This window comes from Sciurus carolinensis, chromosome 7 (genome assembly GCF_902686445.1).
Source record: "Sciurus carolinensis chromosome 7, mSciCar1.2, whole genome shotgun sequence".
Taxonomy (NCBI): Eukaryota; Metazoa; Chordata; class Mammalia; order Rodentia; family Sciuridae; genus Sciurus; species Sciurus carolinensis.
In genome coordinates this window covers 113844518-113861770 of record NC_062219.1, presented here as the reverse complement: position 1 = coordinate 113861770, position 17253 = coordinate 113844518, and the positions used below count along the sequence as shown (strand labels likewise).

The 17253-nt window shown below is 53.2% G+C and overlaps 2 protein-coding genes across 4 annotated transcripts; one reads left to right on the top strand and one right to left on the bottom strand.

Annotated features, from left to right (window-relative positions):
* Positions 1-1402: 1402 nt before the first annotated feature.
* Positions 1403-16345, bottom strand: Frs3 (fibroblast growth factor receptor substrate 3). 3 transcript variants are annotated; one of them, XM_047557514.1, is made up of 7 exons: positions 16179-16345; positions 8514-8657; positions 7311-7399; positions 5796-5982; positions 3959-4120; positions 3002-3159; positions 1404-2715 (listed from the first exon to the last, which is right to left on the bottom strand). In XM_047557514.1, exons 3-7 carry the CDS (start codon positions 7374-7376, stop codon positions 1801-1803), a joined length of 1488 nt encoding a protein of 495 aa, XP_047413470.1. In that variant the 5' UTR covers positions 7377-7399; positions 8514-8657; positions 16179-16345; the 3' UTR covers positions 1404-1800. The 3 variants fall into 3 exon arrangements, with proteins under 3 accessions (XP_047413471.1, XP_047413470.1, XP_047413469.1); XM_047557513.1 differs by lacking the exon at positions 16179-16345 and adding an exon at positions 10290-10412; XM_047557515.1 differs by lacking the exons at positions 5796-5982; positions 7311-7399; positions 8514-8657; positions 16179-16345 and adding an exon at positions 4919-5006 and having other exon boundaries at positions 1403-2715.
* Positions 12296-17089, top strand: Prickle4 (prickle planar cell polarity protein 4). Its single transcript, XM_047557517.1, has 7 exons — positions 12296-13006; positions 13189-13329; positions 13806-13913; positions 14561-14698; positions 14990-15193; positions 15795-15999; positions 16472-17089. The coding sequence occupies exons 1-7, from the start codon at positions 12869-12871 to the stop codon at positions 16771-16773; spliced, it is 1236 nt and encodes a 411-aa protein (XP_047413473.1). The 5' UTR covers positions 12296-12868; the 3' UTR covers positions 16774-17089.
* Positions 17090-17253: the final 164 nt, after the last annotated feature.

The window sequence follows — 17253 nt, the reverse complement described above, 5'->3', positions numbered from 1 at the left end:
GGAGCCTACACAGACCCATGGCTTACAAACATGCCTAGGACCCCTAGACCTGGTCCTGGCATGGCCATACCTGAGCCCTGCCTCAGCTCTCCTGTGTGTGGTCACCATCCAGGTCACAGGAGGAACAGGGGTAAATGTTCATTCATACCTGAAGAGCAGAGTTGAACCATCGGGGAAGCTGCAGAGAGCAGCACTGCCCTACAGCAGGTGGAAAGGCACAGTGAATCTGGCCTGCAATGGATGATCCTCCCAGTTCAGGGATCAAAAGGATGGAAAGGAAGGAGAGTTGCCCCAGCTGCCCGATTGGCCCCTGCCAGACTCCACCTGAAGGGACTCTCACAATCCTGCTGTGGCCAGTTCTCCTTGCCCATTTCACTGACAGCAAGTGACACCCAAGGTCTGATCAGTCCGTTCCCCACACAGGGGAGAACCACCAGGAAGAGGCCCAAGCAGGAGTGTTCCGGACAGCAGGAGGGGAAGGAAATGGAGGGATAGCCCCACCTGGCCCATCACTTCCACGAGGAAGAGGCTGGGTCTGCTCACTCCACAGGACAGTGACCAGACACAGGGCTGTCCCTAAGTCTTGGTCAAACCCATTTTCACTCTTCACCTGGGTCTGAGTGGCTTTTCACAGAAACTGGAGTTCCTTTAGATTAACTGTACGGAGGTTTAGAAATGGCACCTTGGAAGTAGGGAGGTCTCAGTAAGAGGAAGCCAAAAGAATAGCCTGAGGAGAGAAGGGGTTCCTGCCACAGGACGGTGCTGGGCAGGCCCGGTATCCAATCCCGGCCAGGCAGGGCTCCCCTGGTGCCTCTGCGAGGACTCTGACGTAAGGCGGAGGCCCTCCGCAGGGCACCCTGGGCGGCTCTCTGGGGAAGCCTCTGCCTGTCAGATACCTAGTTACACATCGCACTTACTTTCCTTCTGCTGTTCCTGGGCTTTCAGTCAAGGTCCTGTTTAAAGGTTCTGGACTAGGCTCAGCTGTGCTGGGGGTGGTTAAGAAGTCCCAGGGCCCACCTAAGGGACAAATGTGTCCAGAGAACAGCGTCCCCCCTGTCTCTCAACCCCTGCCACACTTGCCCAGCCACCACCAGCCTCAGAGGTCAGAGTCTTAATGAGCAGTCTTCCTCACAGGTCACCTTCCTGCACTTAGGGTCCCAGACATCCTGTCACTTTAACAAAGCGTCTGCTTCTGCCAACCGAAAGCTCTGGGCCAGGGCTTCTTAAAGAAAAAGAGATGATCACAGACATGATACAAAAACCACAACCACCCCAAACTTCCCAGAATGAAGCCCCTACCCCATCAGGCCTGCCCACGTCCATCCCAGCCCATGCCAGAAAAGATTCCACAAAAAGTTATTACCCAAGCCAGAATTTAAAAATAATTATATTAATAATAAATATGTTAAATTACATTTAAAACAATAAATAGAAAAATAAACTGATAAATAAAATCAACAGGTACAAAATGTTTCAAAATTCCAACCAAAAAAAACACACACAGACAGCTGGCAGACGAGACAAATGGACGGCAGGGAGGTGTGAAAGGCGATCACGGGACCCTTCACCATTCACGCTGCGGCTCCCTCCCTCCTTGCCCAGTCGCCCTCTCCTCTCCCCAGCTCGGGGACCAGAAGACTGGGTGGCTGACATCTGTGGGGACTCCAGCCTGCTCTGGGAAGTTTCTGGTTCCACCTCAGTGCCTTCTGTCAAGCATCCCTGAGCCCAGGCTGGGTTGGTCAGAGGACGGGAGTGAGACGGAGGCCAGACCGTGGTGGGCATGGGTGGAGGACGGGCCATCTACAGAGGCAGGTCAGTGCTGTTGTGCCGGGTCTTCCTGGCAGTGCCGTCGTCCCGGGGCAGAGCCCTCTGCAGGTTGGACATGGCCACAGTCTTCTTGAGGTCAATCACGGCATAGGAGTCTGAGCTGCGGGCAGGGTGGGTGATGGGCACTGGGGTTTGGGGTACTGAGGAGTTCTGGGGCCCCTTGGAGCGGTCCCCGCCCCAGCCCTTGAGCTCCACCTGGATGTAGTTGAGCTGCCTTGGGGGTTCGGGGCCTGGCCGGCGGAAATCAAAGTTGAAGACCCTCGGGGAGCCACGGCGGCGGGTCAGTGGCACAGGGAAGCTGCTGTGGCTGCGGGAGGCAGCCCGGGTGCTGGTGGGCTTCTGCAGTGGGGTCTCGTCCTCCTCACCCTCAGGGAAGCCGTTGGAGGAGGGTGTGAGCCCATCCCTTGAGTCCCCATCGTCCCCGGCCTCCCCACCCAGCTGCTGGGCTTGGCTCTCCCACACGGGGGGCAGCGGGGGCAGGTTCTCATAGTGCAGCAGGGCAGCCCTGCGGTGGGCCAGGCCACTCCAGCCTGGCTCCTCCGGGCTCAGTCTCCAGCCACTGCTTCTCCGCAGCCCCCCGCTGACATTCTCGTAGGTGCATTTGGGCTGGGCTGGGCACTCTGAAGAACCCTCGTTGTTATTGTTGTGGTGGGGAGGGTCATGCAGGCTGGGGCAGAGACCCTGGCACTTCATCGTGTGCCGCCGAGCAGGAGTGGGGCCCAGCACAAACTTCACCTGGCCCGGCTGCAAGAACACCTGCGGGTCCCGCTGGTCGGGGCCCTGGGCCTGTGAGGGGAAGGGTGCCCGGCCCTCAGGCAGAGGCTGCAGGCAGTGTCGGCGCCTGCGGTGGTCGTCTTCACTGGCAGGTGTGTTGACATAGGTGTGGGACTGCGGGGAAAGAGTTCAAGTGAGAGACGGGAGAGTCCAAGATCAGGCGGAAGGAGAGGACAGAACAGATGGGACCAGAGAAGAGAGGCACAGGGAAACAGGGCTGGAGTCTCCTCTCCCCTCATCCTCCAAACCTTCCAAACACCGCCTCCCTTGTGGGGACAGGAAGGGACACCATCAATTTATCCCCCTTCCCATGATCCTTCCTGGGAGGAGGTGACCATATTTCCTATCTCCTGTCCCCACCCAGACCAACAGGGCAGGGACTGGCCAGTTGCATGCTCACCTGCTCATCGGGGGCAATGAGGGCATGGGTGGACTCTTCCCCAAGTGAAGAGTGTCGCAGGCTGCTTGTTGATGGCCGCCGGGGAACGGAGAAGCGTGGGCCCTCTCCAGGGCAGCCAGGAAAGCCATTGGAGAAGCTGGAGACAGTGTAGCCTAGAGCTGGGCCCAGGGGAGGCAAGCCCAGGTGAGGGGTACTTAAACCACTTGACAGCCACTTGCAACTGCACATGGGCTATGTCCCAGGACTCCTCCATGGGAGGGATCACTCCACTGGACTGGCAGCCAGCACTGCCCTTCGCCTTCTCTCTGCTCCTCAAACCTGCCCTGCCCCTCAGAGCTCAGCCCAAAGTTGACCTCCCACTTTCTCCATTACAGCCTTTCCTGAACCACCTATGCCACACTTGTCGCCCCTGCACTTCCCCTTGGCCTCATTCTAGCTCTGCTAGGAAGCTCCAAGAAGCTCCTCCAAAACAGACTGTTTTTATCCTTTCTGTCCTTCATGAAGGTCAGGTCAGGGAGGATGAAGCAAGCAGGTGTGTGGTCCAGACTCAGTGACTAAAAGCAGAAGCGATGAGGATCCCCAGAAGAGTCACTGCTAGAGATGCCCGCAGTGGCAGCCAGGAAGGGTATATGTGTGACCCAGCAGACAGACGGAAGGAAACAAAAAGCTCCAGACTGCCGTTTCCATGGAAACCCAAAGTCTTCCTGTCTGTTCTTCAACCATTAGTCAATAAAAGGCCCAGTACTCCACAGTCTCAGCTTGAGTCACCTGATTGGTCCAGCCCAGGACTTATCCATCCTCAAGGGTGGTTCTAATGATGGACGACTGTCCTGAAAAGCTAGCTCACCCAGCTGTCCCCCAACCAGTCAGCCTGACTCATTCCTCCCAGTCTCGTGCTTCCCTGGGCCCATGCTTGTGTGTGTGCACATTGGTGTCCCAGGATGGGGGTCTCCTCACCATTGGGCTGCTGGGGGGCCCGAGGGAGATCAAGTTCAGTGGGGTGGCTATTGCGGGTAATGATGACTGGCTCTTCAAGAACATTGATGCTGTTGCACTGCATCAGCTCCTGAAGGAGATTGAAGATTTCCTCAGCCCGAGAACACTTGAATGCAAATATCCCTGGAGAAGGAGAAGAAGAAGCAAAGACACCTTTAACCCCAGGGTTGACGAGTTCCACAGATACACCAAGTGCAGTGAAAGTTCCCGAACTCTAGTTCCAGGCCTGCAGAGAGCTGGAATACCTCTCCTTACTGCCATCATTCTTCCCAGGTGCACTCTAGAACTTCAGGGCTACTGGAGGGGCTGGGCCCAAGGTATCCTGCGGCCCATACCCACATTATCTATGAAGGAATGAAGGAGGGAGGGGAGAAAAGAGGGGCACAGCTGCAGAGCTAAAGGCATATCTGGCAAGGCAGTTGTGTGGCTCCCAGATGCAGCCGGCCTCACAGCCCTACCAAGTCCAACACAACAACTCTGTCCAGAGAGCAGCAGGACTGAGTTAAGCACCCAGGGCTCAGGGAGTAGAGATCACCTTGGTGTTGGACCAGCCTGGATTCTGCAACAGTGGGACCTAAGACTAGAGGGAGGCTACTTGGGGTGTGTGTGTATATACATATCCAAAACAGACAAATACAATCAGGCTGGGAGATGGACAATAATTACTACTATATTATGATATCACTGTTAATACAAGGCATAGTATAGGACAACCATGATTTGCAGGAATGAAATGGGAAGGAGAGAGGGGAAGAAAACAGGCTATTCTGGCGAGACAAATAAGCGTTCAAAAAGACTGGGAAGGCCTGGAGTTTTGGAAGAACCCTGTGTTGAGGGTTAGGATAGTCTCTCTGGGATGCCAAGTGCAGAGCAGACCTCACTAGGAGTAAGGAAACCTCTCCCATCCCTTCCTCTGCTTACTCAGTATTGCCTGCCTCTGAGGCCTCTGAGCTCCTGGGGTGAGGTCCACGGAGGGGAAGGCTCCTCCAGCAAACATGACCTCACAAATTCACTGTCTTGTTGGTCACCTCAGTGGAGAAGCCTGATCATCCCATTTCTGAAGTCATAATCCCAACCTGCATTTAACAAAATCTCATGTAGGACTCTTTGCAACATTTATGTATGGATCCTATACAAAAACCCAGACCATGACACTCCTTCAAAGGGTCAGGGTTGGCTCTAACCTTGACCTCATGGTCTCTCACCTCCTGGTCTCTGACTGCAGGGAGAGAGGGAAGAGAGAATACATCACACTCCACTGCTTACAGGTGAACCTCTTGAGGGTTAATATGTTCATTAGAGACCCAAGTGTACTGACTCCCCAGATATCATTCCCAAGCCACTCACACCCAGAGAAGCCAGTCTCCTAACTGACCTGTCCTTTATTACTTATAGGGTCGAGAAGGTATGACCTGGAAGCTTAGAAAAAAACTGTTCCTACTTAGAAGGCAAGAAGGATCCTTATAACTGGAGTAACAGAGGGGAGAGTCATTTGCTTTTACTAGGAAGGCTCTGATCTAGGAGCACTGACTCTTTCTCATAGGCAGTGCAACAAATGTTCTTACAAAAGGACCTGAATGAAAATGGAAATTCAATAACCGAAGAAATAGTACTGGAAGTTCACATAGTTCTGCAGTGTATTTTGGCTAAGATCCTTCCCCTCTTTAGACAACAACTGCCAAGTCTGATGGCTAAATGTTAAAGACCATTCTCAAATTCCACAACAAACTTCCCAACAGTCTCTGGTGCAGCATCTTCAAGCCCCTGTCCTGGAGGATCGGGCAGGACTGGTACTCACCCTGGCCTGTCTGACATCTGCGGCCACTCTCAAAGGAGAAGAGGTTGGAGTCATAGCCATAGCGTCGCAGGCAGAGGTAGGGCCAGCGGACAGCCTCTCTCCGCTGCAGATGCAGCACCAGCTCACTCTGTGTCAACTCCATCACCCCTGAGCCCAGCTCCACCCCCTCATCATCCACATTGGTCACCTGGAGGGGAGGGAACAGAAAGGTCAATGAGTGAGTCCAGTAAGAGTGTGCTGTGGACCCTGAGCCACCAGACGGGTAGTTCCATGCAGAAGTTGGGAGACTTAAGGGTGTTACCTGACTCCACCCCAGCCAATGTCTGAATGCCACAGTCAGTGGGGATGTACAAAGCAGGGCCATGACCCATGGCAATTATCTGGGCAACGCCCTCCTCTATGGGACTCAGTTATGTCATCCAGACAGAGAGGGAAGAGGGAAGTAGTTGACTCCCAAGGTCAGTAGTTAGATGACCAATGTTAAATGATCCTGGATGGTCTATGGCTTGGTATCCAAAAGCCAGGCATTAATAAGGAAAGGGTCAAACTGTAAATTCCAATTCTTAAGACATTCAGAATATCAAGTCCAAAGCAGAAGAAACACATGCTGCCTCTATTTCCCCAACTGTGTGACCTTGCTGAAGGCTCCCTCCTCTGGTGGGCAGAGAAACATGCCTCAACATGTCCCAGCATGTCCCAGTGTAGGGAGGAGGCGCTCCCTGCAGGAAGAGGTCGGGGGGCCATGGTCCCAGGGGGTCTGACTTTAGCTTCAAAAGGCAAACAGCAAACTGATAAAGGGCTTACCATGTGCTAAGCACTACCTAAACCCATAAGTCTCAAGTTTCCAATTCTGCAAATATTTTCAATGAAGTTGTCAAAGGTGCATTAAAATAGATGGGAAATCATAACCTAGAGCTTATTATATAATGTTATCATTAACATTACATATTAAATATCACTACAAATAGTATCAATAATATTGAGTATTATCATCATTCGCCTATTATTTTTCTCAAAATAATAGAACTTGAAAAACACAAATACTTATTTCAAAGTTATCAGAGTGGTTCATCTTTGTTGCTCTAGTTTTTTTTTCTTTTTGTACCAGGGCTTGAACCCAGAGGTGCTTAACCACTGGGCATATCCCCAGCTCTTTTATTTTTTATTTTGAGACAGGGTCTCACTAAGTTGCTTTATGGCCTTGCTAAGTTGCTGAGGCTAGCCTTGAACTTGCAATCCTCCTGTCTCAGCCTCCCGAATTGCTGGGATTACAGGCATGTACCTCGACGCCTGTCATGAACATTTATTCTTAATAGTATCAAGAGGAGTGAAAAATGGCAGTGGCCTGGGCCTTTTTTTCTCAGGCCACCTTAGAGGCTGTGAGTGGGAGAAGGCATAAGCCCATGACCTCAGGGGCCATATCACTTTCCACAGAGAGGCTGAGGTGACGCAACTGCATGGGGACTGAGCCCAAGAGGCCATTAGGAACTCAAGGGAGGAGACAGCTCTGGGTACCTTGAACTTGGTAGGGTGGTTGTCTGGGACGCTGTCTCTGTTCAGGCAGCTACAGCAGCTCCCCATGGTGTCAGAGCAGCCAGCCCACCCTAGAGAAAAATATAAAACATAAGCAGGTCACCAGCAGCAGCTTCAAAAAGCCCTACTCTGGGGAACTTGGGTAGAACCACCTCACTGTGATCACCTACTCAGTTCAAGAGACTGTATGACACAGACCTCAAAGAATTCACTCTTAATCCAGGGCTAGATAGACTCTGGATAAACATTAATTCGAGTTAGAATGTGTTAAGGATTCATGCTAATGGTGGTGGCAGGGGGAAGGGGGTGGAGAGAGCTTTTCAGAAGTACAACATTCAGTCTGCACCTTGAGAAGTATGTAGGATTTTGACCCATGGAATGGTAGGGAAGGAAGACCTGGGCTGGAGGAAAAGCACAGATGTGATAGGGGCCCAGAAGTGACCTATCTCAGGAGTAGGGTGCCAACCCACGGCCCTCATTCAGATTCAGCAAAGACACTGTCACTTGGGAATACCAGATACTTTGGCCTGTACCTCTCTTCTTTTCCACCTTCTTTTTTACCTTACCTCTTCTACTTCATCCAAGTTCTTTCCTCCTTCACTACCATCCCAATATCCATCTGAAAATTTTCTTAGGGTGTTTTCTTCAAATAAATTGTGACATTACAATCATAAAGATACATTTGAAAGACTAAAGGTTTTAAACAGCACAATTTTTATAACATTGATAGGGTATTTCTCCATTTTAAAAAATTCTGGGGCTGCAGTTCAGTGGTGGTGTGTGCTCTGCCTGCACTATGCCCTAGGGTCCATCTCCAGCACTGCAAAACAAAAACAAAATGCTGGATTTGCTCCCACTGACCAAAGGGGACACCAGAGGCCTTACTATTTGGCTTTTCCCTCCAGGATTCTGGCACTTGGATAATGTATCACAATAGTGAGGCCTATGCCTAGGATAGAGAAGATGCCACCAGGCTTCAGAGACCTAAGGGAATAAGAAACACATGGACCAACTCTATCTTGAAGTTTTAAGAGGTTACAATTTGCTCCGGGAATGAGTGGTAGGATCAGCTATCCTTCGAGAACTGCAGGATGTGCAAAGCCTTGAACAACCTGGTGATCTATACTCTCCATTCCTCCCAACCTGGGAAACTCCAGGAAACTGATTCCCATTTGCAGTTCTTACCTCACCCAGGCCATCGGGGAGCTGACCATGGGAGGGGCATGGGGAAGGATTCCCACTTTATTCACCCCGTCCTTGATGGGGTGTCATGGCAAACAGCCTGCAGAGAAGACACCTGGATGCCTCTGGGACACACCTGGGGCTCACCTAGCATAGGAAACAGAGACCACAGATTAATGGAAAACTTCTATTCTCACCTCCAACTGTGAATGGAACTGACCTGTCAGTCCATTCCACCTGGACATCTGTCTAGGTCCTAATGGGACAGAAACACCTATGAAGAAAATAAGATCATGGGACCACACATTCTAAGTCCCATAGGCTCAGAGAGGGAGAGACTCCTCTAGCATCAGTTTGAAGTCTGAGACAGCCCAAGATCTTCCAAGACTCAAGATTTAGATGCTCCCGTCAGTGCTATTACAAGCAACACCCAAAACAAGGCCTTTGCAGAGAATTTGAACTCTACAAAGAGCTTTCTTAAAAGTACACTATGATGTACCAGAAAGAGCACTGGCTTAAGATTCAGTAAACCAATATCCTACTCTGTCTGTTTTGTTGCTACCAAGTATCTGGGAGACTGTCAATTCTCCAATACCCCATCTCCAACTTCCTCCCAAGGCCTTAGTTTTAAGGGGAAACATTAGAAAACTGTGGAACTTATAGCTTCAATAACTTCTAGAGGTCAGTATGTAAGACCAACATCACTAAAATGGACAGTTTCCTCTTCCAGGACAGGCTTCTTCGAGCACACATTTTGAAGCTGGTCAGACTTTCTGTTCCCCAAACTCTGAAAAGTCCAATTTTAACATGAATATTAATAAGCCAAATTTGAGAGCATCTGAACCCTAGGTAGAAAAGTCAACAAACTAGGACTCTGAAGACCCTCAAAATACCACCCTCCTGCTCTGGAAAAACAGTTTTTCCCAGGGAACCAATGTCCTGCATCTTTGCACAACTCTTAGGTATAAAGACCCCAACCCACTTCTTGGTATGGTTTATTCTCTGGAAGGAGGAAGGAGGAAGCAGGCCAAAGGAGATGTGCACGGCCTAAAGACAGATTCCCGGGAAAACACTGGGCTTAAGCTACCAAGAGGAAGTGGAGATTGTGTGTGAAACCAAGAACTACAGGGTGCAAGTGGGGGAAGGGTTGTGCTTTTTCTGTCTCCATCTTTTCCATCTGATGATGTCCGGACATATCATCAGATAACCCATTGAGGGGAGAGAACCCATCGAGCAGGATGAAAGGGAGAGGGGGCTTCCGTCTAGGACAGGTATGGAGTGGGGACAGGTGTTAGAGGGGGTTATGGTCACTGCAATGCATGCATGCGAAGGGGGGACATGGGCAGGAATTTTGGATTTGGGCATGGTGCAAAGAAAACTGAAGATATGAAAACTCGATTTGAAGAATTTCTGGGAGGTGGAAGCATTTGGAGACATTCAGAACGGTGGGTCTGTGCGCATTTCAGGGGATTCGTAGAGTGAGCGAGGGGGTTCTGAGGGCTACAGAAGATTCGAAGGTGTGACGGGGGAGGGAGAGAGGGTGGGGCTTGAGGAGTAAGAGGCTGATTTGGCTGCAGGGGTTGTCAGAGGTTTTTTCCTAGGGACCCACAAGGAATGGGGAGGTCGGGCCCCGCGTCGTGCCTGGATTCCCGCCCCAGCCCTGGGGGCTCCACCGCCCGCCCGCCCCGGGCTTCCTTTGGAGGGAGCGGAGACTGCGGCGCGGCGCGACGCGGCCTCAGTAGAGCCGCCTCGTCCCCGCCCCGCCGCGCCCCGACTCACATCACCCCGCGGCCCGGGCGGCGCCGGGCCCCCGCTCCCGGGTCCCGCTGCAGTAGCCGCCGCCCGCCCGGAGCTAAGGCCTCCCCGCCCCGCCCCGCGGCCGCGGGGTCGGAGGTCACCTGCAGCACCAACGAGACGCTGCGGGCGGGCGGACCCGAGCGGGGGCGACCGGCGCACAGCCTAGAAGGTCCCTTTGGAGGACTTTGCAGTCGGGAACAGGGAGCATGCGCAGACGCCAGAGGGCGCTCCCGGCCAGCCGCTGGGAACTCTGGCGGGAGCGGGGCGGGGCCTGAAGCGGAGGCGGGGCTAAAGAGACAGTCTGGAACACGAATGATAAGGGAGAGGGTCAGTGGGAAACCAAAGGGAGAAGGGCAGGACGTGGGGCCCTAGAGGCGGGCTGAGGAGAGGGAAAACAGCGGGGGAGCAGCGGAGACTAAGGGAAGGGAACCGGGGAAAGCACACGGAGAGGGGCGGGGCTGAGCCAGAGGGAGGGTCTGCGGCGACCTGAGACCCGCCGGGGGGCAGGGGCTGCGGACTCCGCAGGGCGCTTCCTTTCTGCGCGGGGCAGAGAACCTGGGGCGGGTTCCCGGCGCAAAGCCCATGTTTGGCAGGGCCAGGACAGTCTCCACCGTTTCCACCCCGAGAGCCCACGAATGCTTTTCTTAGGTCTGCAGCACGAGCCCCCTCCCCTCGTCGCCCCTGTCCACCAGTCGGGACGTGGTGGGCGGGGGCCGCTGGGGACCAGGGGCAGGGAGGGCCGCCCCAACCCGCGGGCATAGGCGGGCGCCGAGGCCTCGGGGCAGGGCTGGGTGCGGGACCGGACGGCGGGTCTGTCCAGAACTGCGCGGACACCGGCGGAGGCTGCGGTGAGGCCCCAGCGGAGTAACGGTCCCCTTCCCTAAGCTACCAGCCAGACAAGGAGCCCGAACTTACTTGCAAACCACACCATGCCATATCCCCTCCCTGCGGGTGGGCCTGTAAAGTCCTAGAAAAACTTTGGGATCTTTTAAGAGGGCACTTGGCGGAACCCGACACTCTCCTCCCTTTCCCTCCAACTGTCCGGGTAAACCTTCCCTTCCCTCCGACTCTTCAATCCCTAGAGCCTGTGGGGCTCTGCCCTTCTGGGCAGGCGGGGGTTGGGGATGTCTATACTCCCTAAGCGTGGTTTCACCTGCGGGGAGGCAGGAGAGAGTGTTCAATCCCGTCTCTCAACTGGGGAGAGAAGGGGAAATATGGAAAGAATCCAGCGTGTTAGTAAGGTGGGGTCCGGTGGTAGGTGGAGGTGAAGTTAGGCCGCCCTGGGTAGAGGGGAGGAAGGGTGAGGGGCTAAGGATGGATTTAAGAGCGTTGTTTCTGTCGGACAATTCAGTGCTAAACTACAGCTAACGTAGAAAAAAGTACAAATCCCCTTCTGGGGCCCCATAGGCCCCCTTCTTGCTGTCTAGAGCAGGGTCAGTTCTGTTAGGGGAAGTTGCTACTCTTGGTCCCCAGTGTGAACAGCCCATCCTGGCTACCTTCCACAGGAAACCTGTGAGGACAACAGGAAGGAAACAGGAGGGTGTGGAGCCAGAAAGAAGGGAAGGGTGGTGCAGGACATTTGATGCAGGGGCTGAGGAGGGCTCGGGCCTGGGAAGCACTGATAACTGTTATGATCCAAACCCAGGCCCAACCCTAAAGTCGGGACTTACAGAGGCCAGAGATTTTATATTTGCCCTCCTATGCCCAACTGCTGTTAGAATCCACCCAGCTCTGAGGCCATCTCCTAAAGCTTCTTTTAGCTTTCTAGTGGACATATTAAAGTTTGTTTCACCTGTAAAATGGGATAATAGAAATTGTTTTATAGGATTATTGTGGGAATGGATCTATGTAAAATCCTAAAATTGTCCCCTGCACAGAGTAAACAAAAAAATTGGCTTTGGTAATCCCACCCCCACCCCCATTGAACTCAGGGGCACTTTACCACTGAGCTACATCTCCACCCCTTTTTATTTTTTATTTTGAGACAGGGTCTTGCTAAGTTGCCAAGGCTGTCCTTGAACTTGTTTCTCCTGCATTAGCCTTCTGAATAGCTGGGATACAGGCATGTACCACTGCACACTGGCTGCTCTGGTAATGGTAATGTTTTCCCCAGTGTGTGTGATCAGCCCAGAGTTCTAGTACCACTTGGTCTGGTTTCACCACTAACCTATGAGTTCCTGGAAGGCAGGGCCCATCTTTACTATACTTTAGTGGTTTCACTCCACCACCAAGATACTGAGGTCACATCAGGACTTGCTAAGGAAAGCTAAAAAAATGCACTAAGATTATCCAATGAAATTGCTGCCATGGGGGCTGAGGATTGTAGCTCAATGGTAGAGCATTTCCCTAGCATGGGCAAGGCCCTGGGTTCAATCCCCAGCACTGCAAAAGAAAAATAAAGAAAAAAAGAAGAGATAAATTGCTGCTATAAATAGAAGCACAAAATTTTCCTGTCCTACAGAGCTTCTAGACTAGATGAGCTGAGCGGGACGTGAGTTTACGGAGAAACGGGGAGAATTCAGGTTGTATTGAGGTGCCCATGGGCTCACCAGAAAGGCATAATGCCCTCTCCTCCCGCAGTGGACCTCTTTTCCCATCCATCCCAATCTTGGGAGACTCCAGAATTTGAACTTCAGAAACTCAAGATGAAAGGCCTGGCCTTGAGATCTGGCTCTGCCACTTACCAGCTGTTTGACCTTGTATGTACCATTCATGCTCCCCAATCCTCTGCTTGGCCATATGTAAAGTGGGGACAAAAATACCACCTAAGTCACCTAGTTGTTGGCAAGATTGAGTGAGATAATACCTGTAAAGCACTCAACTCTGCCTAGCACACTATAAGGACCCAATCAATGGAGGTGCTCTTATTATTTTGGGGCAGACCTTGCCACCAATGTCAGTGCTGAACTCTGGCTGGCTCCACCAAGAGAACAGTCCCATCTCCAGTGAGTTAGGTCCCTCAGCCAACTCAGACGACTCAGGCCACTTGCCAGAAGACCCTGAGGATACCTCTGCTCAGGTGGTAAGAGTACTGCCCTTCCTGAGACCAACATGCTCTCTGTCCTTTGGACCTCCTCCCCTTTCTATCAACTGGTAGGCAGTTTCTCTTGTGCTTAACTTCTTGGGGCCCTTTTCCCTTTTCAGGAATTCCCATCTCCACAACCCTTCAGGACATGGATAAACTCATTCACATGAATATATACTTCTCCTAAGGGGTCTGGGTAGTCAAAGCAAACCCAAGGGCTCTGGCCTCAAGGAATGAAGCAGGTAGCTTCGTGTACAAGAAGGGAAGCTTTTGGGGGTTCCCTAAAGACAGATCACAGATGCGAAGTGATTTGCTGTCATCATGCACAGTGAGGATCTGGAAGGAATATCCTAGTGGAAGGGGTTTGCTTAGAAGCTGCTCTCAATTTTGGAGGAGATGGCAATGAGGAGGAAAGAAAAGGGGGAAAGGAAAAAACCTAGCTCCATTCTTCCCCTTTTGCTGTTTTCCCTCAGAGTCCTGCACTTCTGAGCTTGGGCATACCTCACAGGGACACCAATCATGTCCCCAGCTGGCCTGGGCTTCAGACCCTCCTGCAGCAGCTCTCTCCACAGGACAGTGATGTGAGTCTTCTTTCTCCACCTCCCCTTCTGCTTGCCTCTCTCCTTTCTCTCCCCCCTTACTTGCTGTGGGAAGTAAAGCTCTTCTACTATCCGAGGGAAGTTGTTCCCCACAGCCTGAGTTTCCCATCTACATAATGGATGCAATAACATCTGCCATGTCTTCCACAATGCTTAGTTCAAAAGCAAATGAGAAAATGGACATGAACAATTTTTGAAACCAATAATGGAATGTACAAATGTAGAGAGCATGGTTGTTTAGTATTTATTGAGGCCCTACATGTGCCCAGCCTAAAGGCTTACAGTTCAATTGGGAGGCAAGACAGAAGCATATGAAATAGACAAAACACCAAGAACAGGAAATGATGCTGAGGTCTAGCTCATTGGGAGCAAAGACCTAGGTATGTGGTGACAGGGCTAAGTGGTATGGGGCTGTCAGGCCCTGAGTTATGACCTTTCCGGTGGAGAACAGGGTGAGACGGTGGTGGACTTTCCTGTACACTTTCCCTCTTCTCAGTACATCTATGTTGTTATTTCCTGAGGTTCTACCTTTCTCATACTCAGCAGCTAAGCCTTCTGGAATTCTCTACTCAAATCTCAGTCTTGCCTGCTGGATCCGTCCCTGTCATAGTGGAGGCCTGTTTCAGCAGGAACGCTACTGCCTGGTCCTTGGGGAGGAGGAGCTGGCTGAGCTGCGGCTCTTCTGTGCCCAGCGGAAGCAGAAGGCCCTGGGACAAGGGGTGGCCCGCCTGGTACCTCCCAAGCTTGAAGGAAACACCTGTGAGAAAGTATGTAGTCCCCCTTCCCCAATCCTTTTCCTTTCTCCACTCTTTGCCCTCTCACTTCTACAGAAGGGGCTAGTTTCTGGGATTTTCATGGGGAGACAGGGCTTAGGGACAGGCAAACTTTAGGGACAAAGGGAAACCAAGTCTGTGAGTTCTTGGCGGAGACTACAGAGGGGTGGGTCTGCCAGGGCATGAAACAATAGTTAGGTTGGGATTAAATGGAAGAGCCAGGAGGAAAGCTAGAAGCATGGTTCAGACCGTGACGGTGACTGGCCCAGTGCCCCCACCCGGCAGTGCAGGGAGCAGCTGAAGCCTGGAGAGGACGGTGTGTTCGCAGCCCGGGCAGGCGAGCAGCGCTGCTGGCACCGGCCTTGCTTTGCTTGCCAGGCCTGTGGCCAGGCCCTGGTAAACCTCATCTACTTCTATCACGATGGGCATCTCTACTGTGGTTGTCATCATGCAGAGTTGCTGTGGCCACGCTGCCCAGCTTGTGACCAGGTATAACACTGAGGGGAGGGACAAGAGGGGGATACTGCTCAGGGCCCAGCATAACTGGGTGTAAGGGGACAGACAAACAGACACCCTTATGGCCTACAGCCTGACCCAGTATTGCAGGGTGTGGGATAGGGAGAACTAGGAACCAGCCAGACCACCTCAACAGGGGTTTTCACTTGAGCTCTGGCCATGTGAGACCCACTGCCTTTATCTGTGCCCGCCCCCATCACAAGCAGAGTCCCTCAAAATTTTTGGACTCAAAAGAATTTCTCTGGAGCAGGGACTCTTGGATGTTCATCTCAGCATGTGCCATGCTCAATGCTGTGCTTAATCATGCTAGAAAGACCCGAATGTCAGCATAAGAGGCAGGGCCCAGCCCTGAGTTGGGAGTCCAGGAGCCCAGGGTCGAAGTTCTGACTCTGCCACCTGCTAGCTCTGGGGATCTTGGCTAAGCTAATTAGCCCACATGCGTCCAAGAGTGACGAAGTAGATCAAATGGAAATGTCTGTGGACGTGCTTTAGCGTTAACTAGGTATAAGGCGTGGCTATTGGATGAATAAATGGGTGAATGAATGAATGGGCTATTCCCCTCTCCCTCTCCCAGCTGATCTTCACCCAGTGCTGCACAGAGGCAGAGGGACGACGCTGGCACGAGAATCACTTCTGCTGCCAGGGCTGCGCTGGGCCCCTCCGCGGGAGGCGTTATGCCCTGCCGGGGGGCAGCCCCTACTGCCCCAGTTGCTTTGAGAGCCGCTACTCGGATGCGGGCTTGAGCCCGGCAGGGACACTGGAAGGGCGGGCGTCCCTTGGTAAGGGAAGAGAAGGTGCAGATCAAAGCGCGAGTGGGTGGCGGCTTGGGCTGGGCCGAAGAGGAGGTTCTCCCGGGCGGGACCCTCGCCCCAGTTCCACGCCGTCCCATTCCTCCAGTAGTGCCCCCTTCCTCCCACCGCAACCCCCAGACCCGAGCCTCGGGGCCCGCAGCTCTCACCGCGCGTCCCTGGCCGGAGCGCTCCAAGGGCCTCCCGAACCCACCCTGCGCCGCGGTCGGGGCTGCGGCGCCGGACTCGCTCCCGGGCGGGGGACGCGGCCGCCGGCTGGTGGACAGAGCAGGGAGAGGCGGGGGCCCCTGGGGAGGACTCGCGGCGGCGGCTGCGCGCACGGCCTGGGGCGGGGCAGGAGGCTGCGCCCAACCCTGACTAGCTTCAGTGGGTCGCTGCACCAGGCTTTGTGCAGAGGGACTTTGGGCTCTGAAATGGGTATTTCTGACCCGGTCCGCAACAGGGGAGGCAAACCCAGACCCAACTGGAGGAAGGGACAGCATCTCGTTAGACGCCGTGTTCACCTCCGGAGCAGAATTTCCCGCCGCAACCGCCAGCTCCAGCCTGGAAACCCAGAGGGGGCGGGAGCAAGGCCGCCTGGAAACGCCCCGTGATCCCAGCCCCTGCCCCAACTGCTCCTCTTCTTCTAACTCGGAACCCGAAGGCTTTTTCTTAGGCCAGCGTCTTCCCCGGCCCAGGAGGACCCTCGGAAGCTTTCTGGCAGAGGACAGCGACACCTCCAGGAGGCATTGCACTATTTGCTAGTGGCGTAGCCGAGACTGGGATGTTGGAAGGGCGGCATCCTTAAGGGGAGAGAAATAGGCTTTCCTCTATAAAATCCTAGACTGAATTTAATCAGGATTGCTGCCTGCGTAGGCAGCGAGATGACAAATTTGGAGTGCGTCCCTTCAACACTACACTCTTCTGTCTTTTGTAGAAATTTTCTTGGGGAATTGCATTCCCCAAGGCTACGTTCCCCCTGCTAAACTAGCTCCTATCTCCAGCACCCTAATCCTGAGCCAGCGGAATGATTACTTAGCACGTGTGATGGTGACGGGCTGCGGAGCCGGAAGCCTGATGGGACCAGAGGAAGGGCAAGGAGTTGAGCTGTACATATTCCTCCCCTCCCCGCTTGCGGAAGCGCAGCCGGGGGTTGGCCTTCGGCACTTAGGAAAGCTGAAGCGACAGCGCCCTCTACCGGTGGGCGGAAGCTCCAGGCCGGAAGTTGCGTGTTCGCCGGCGCTA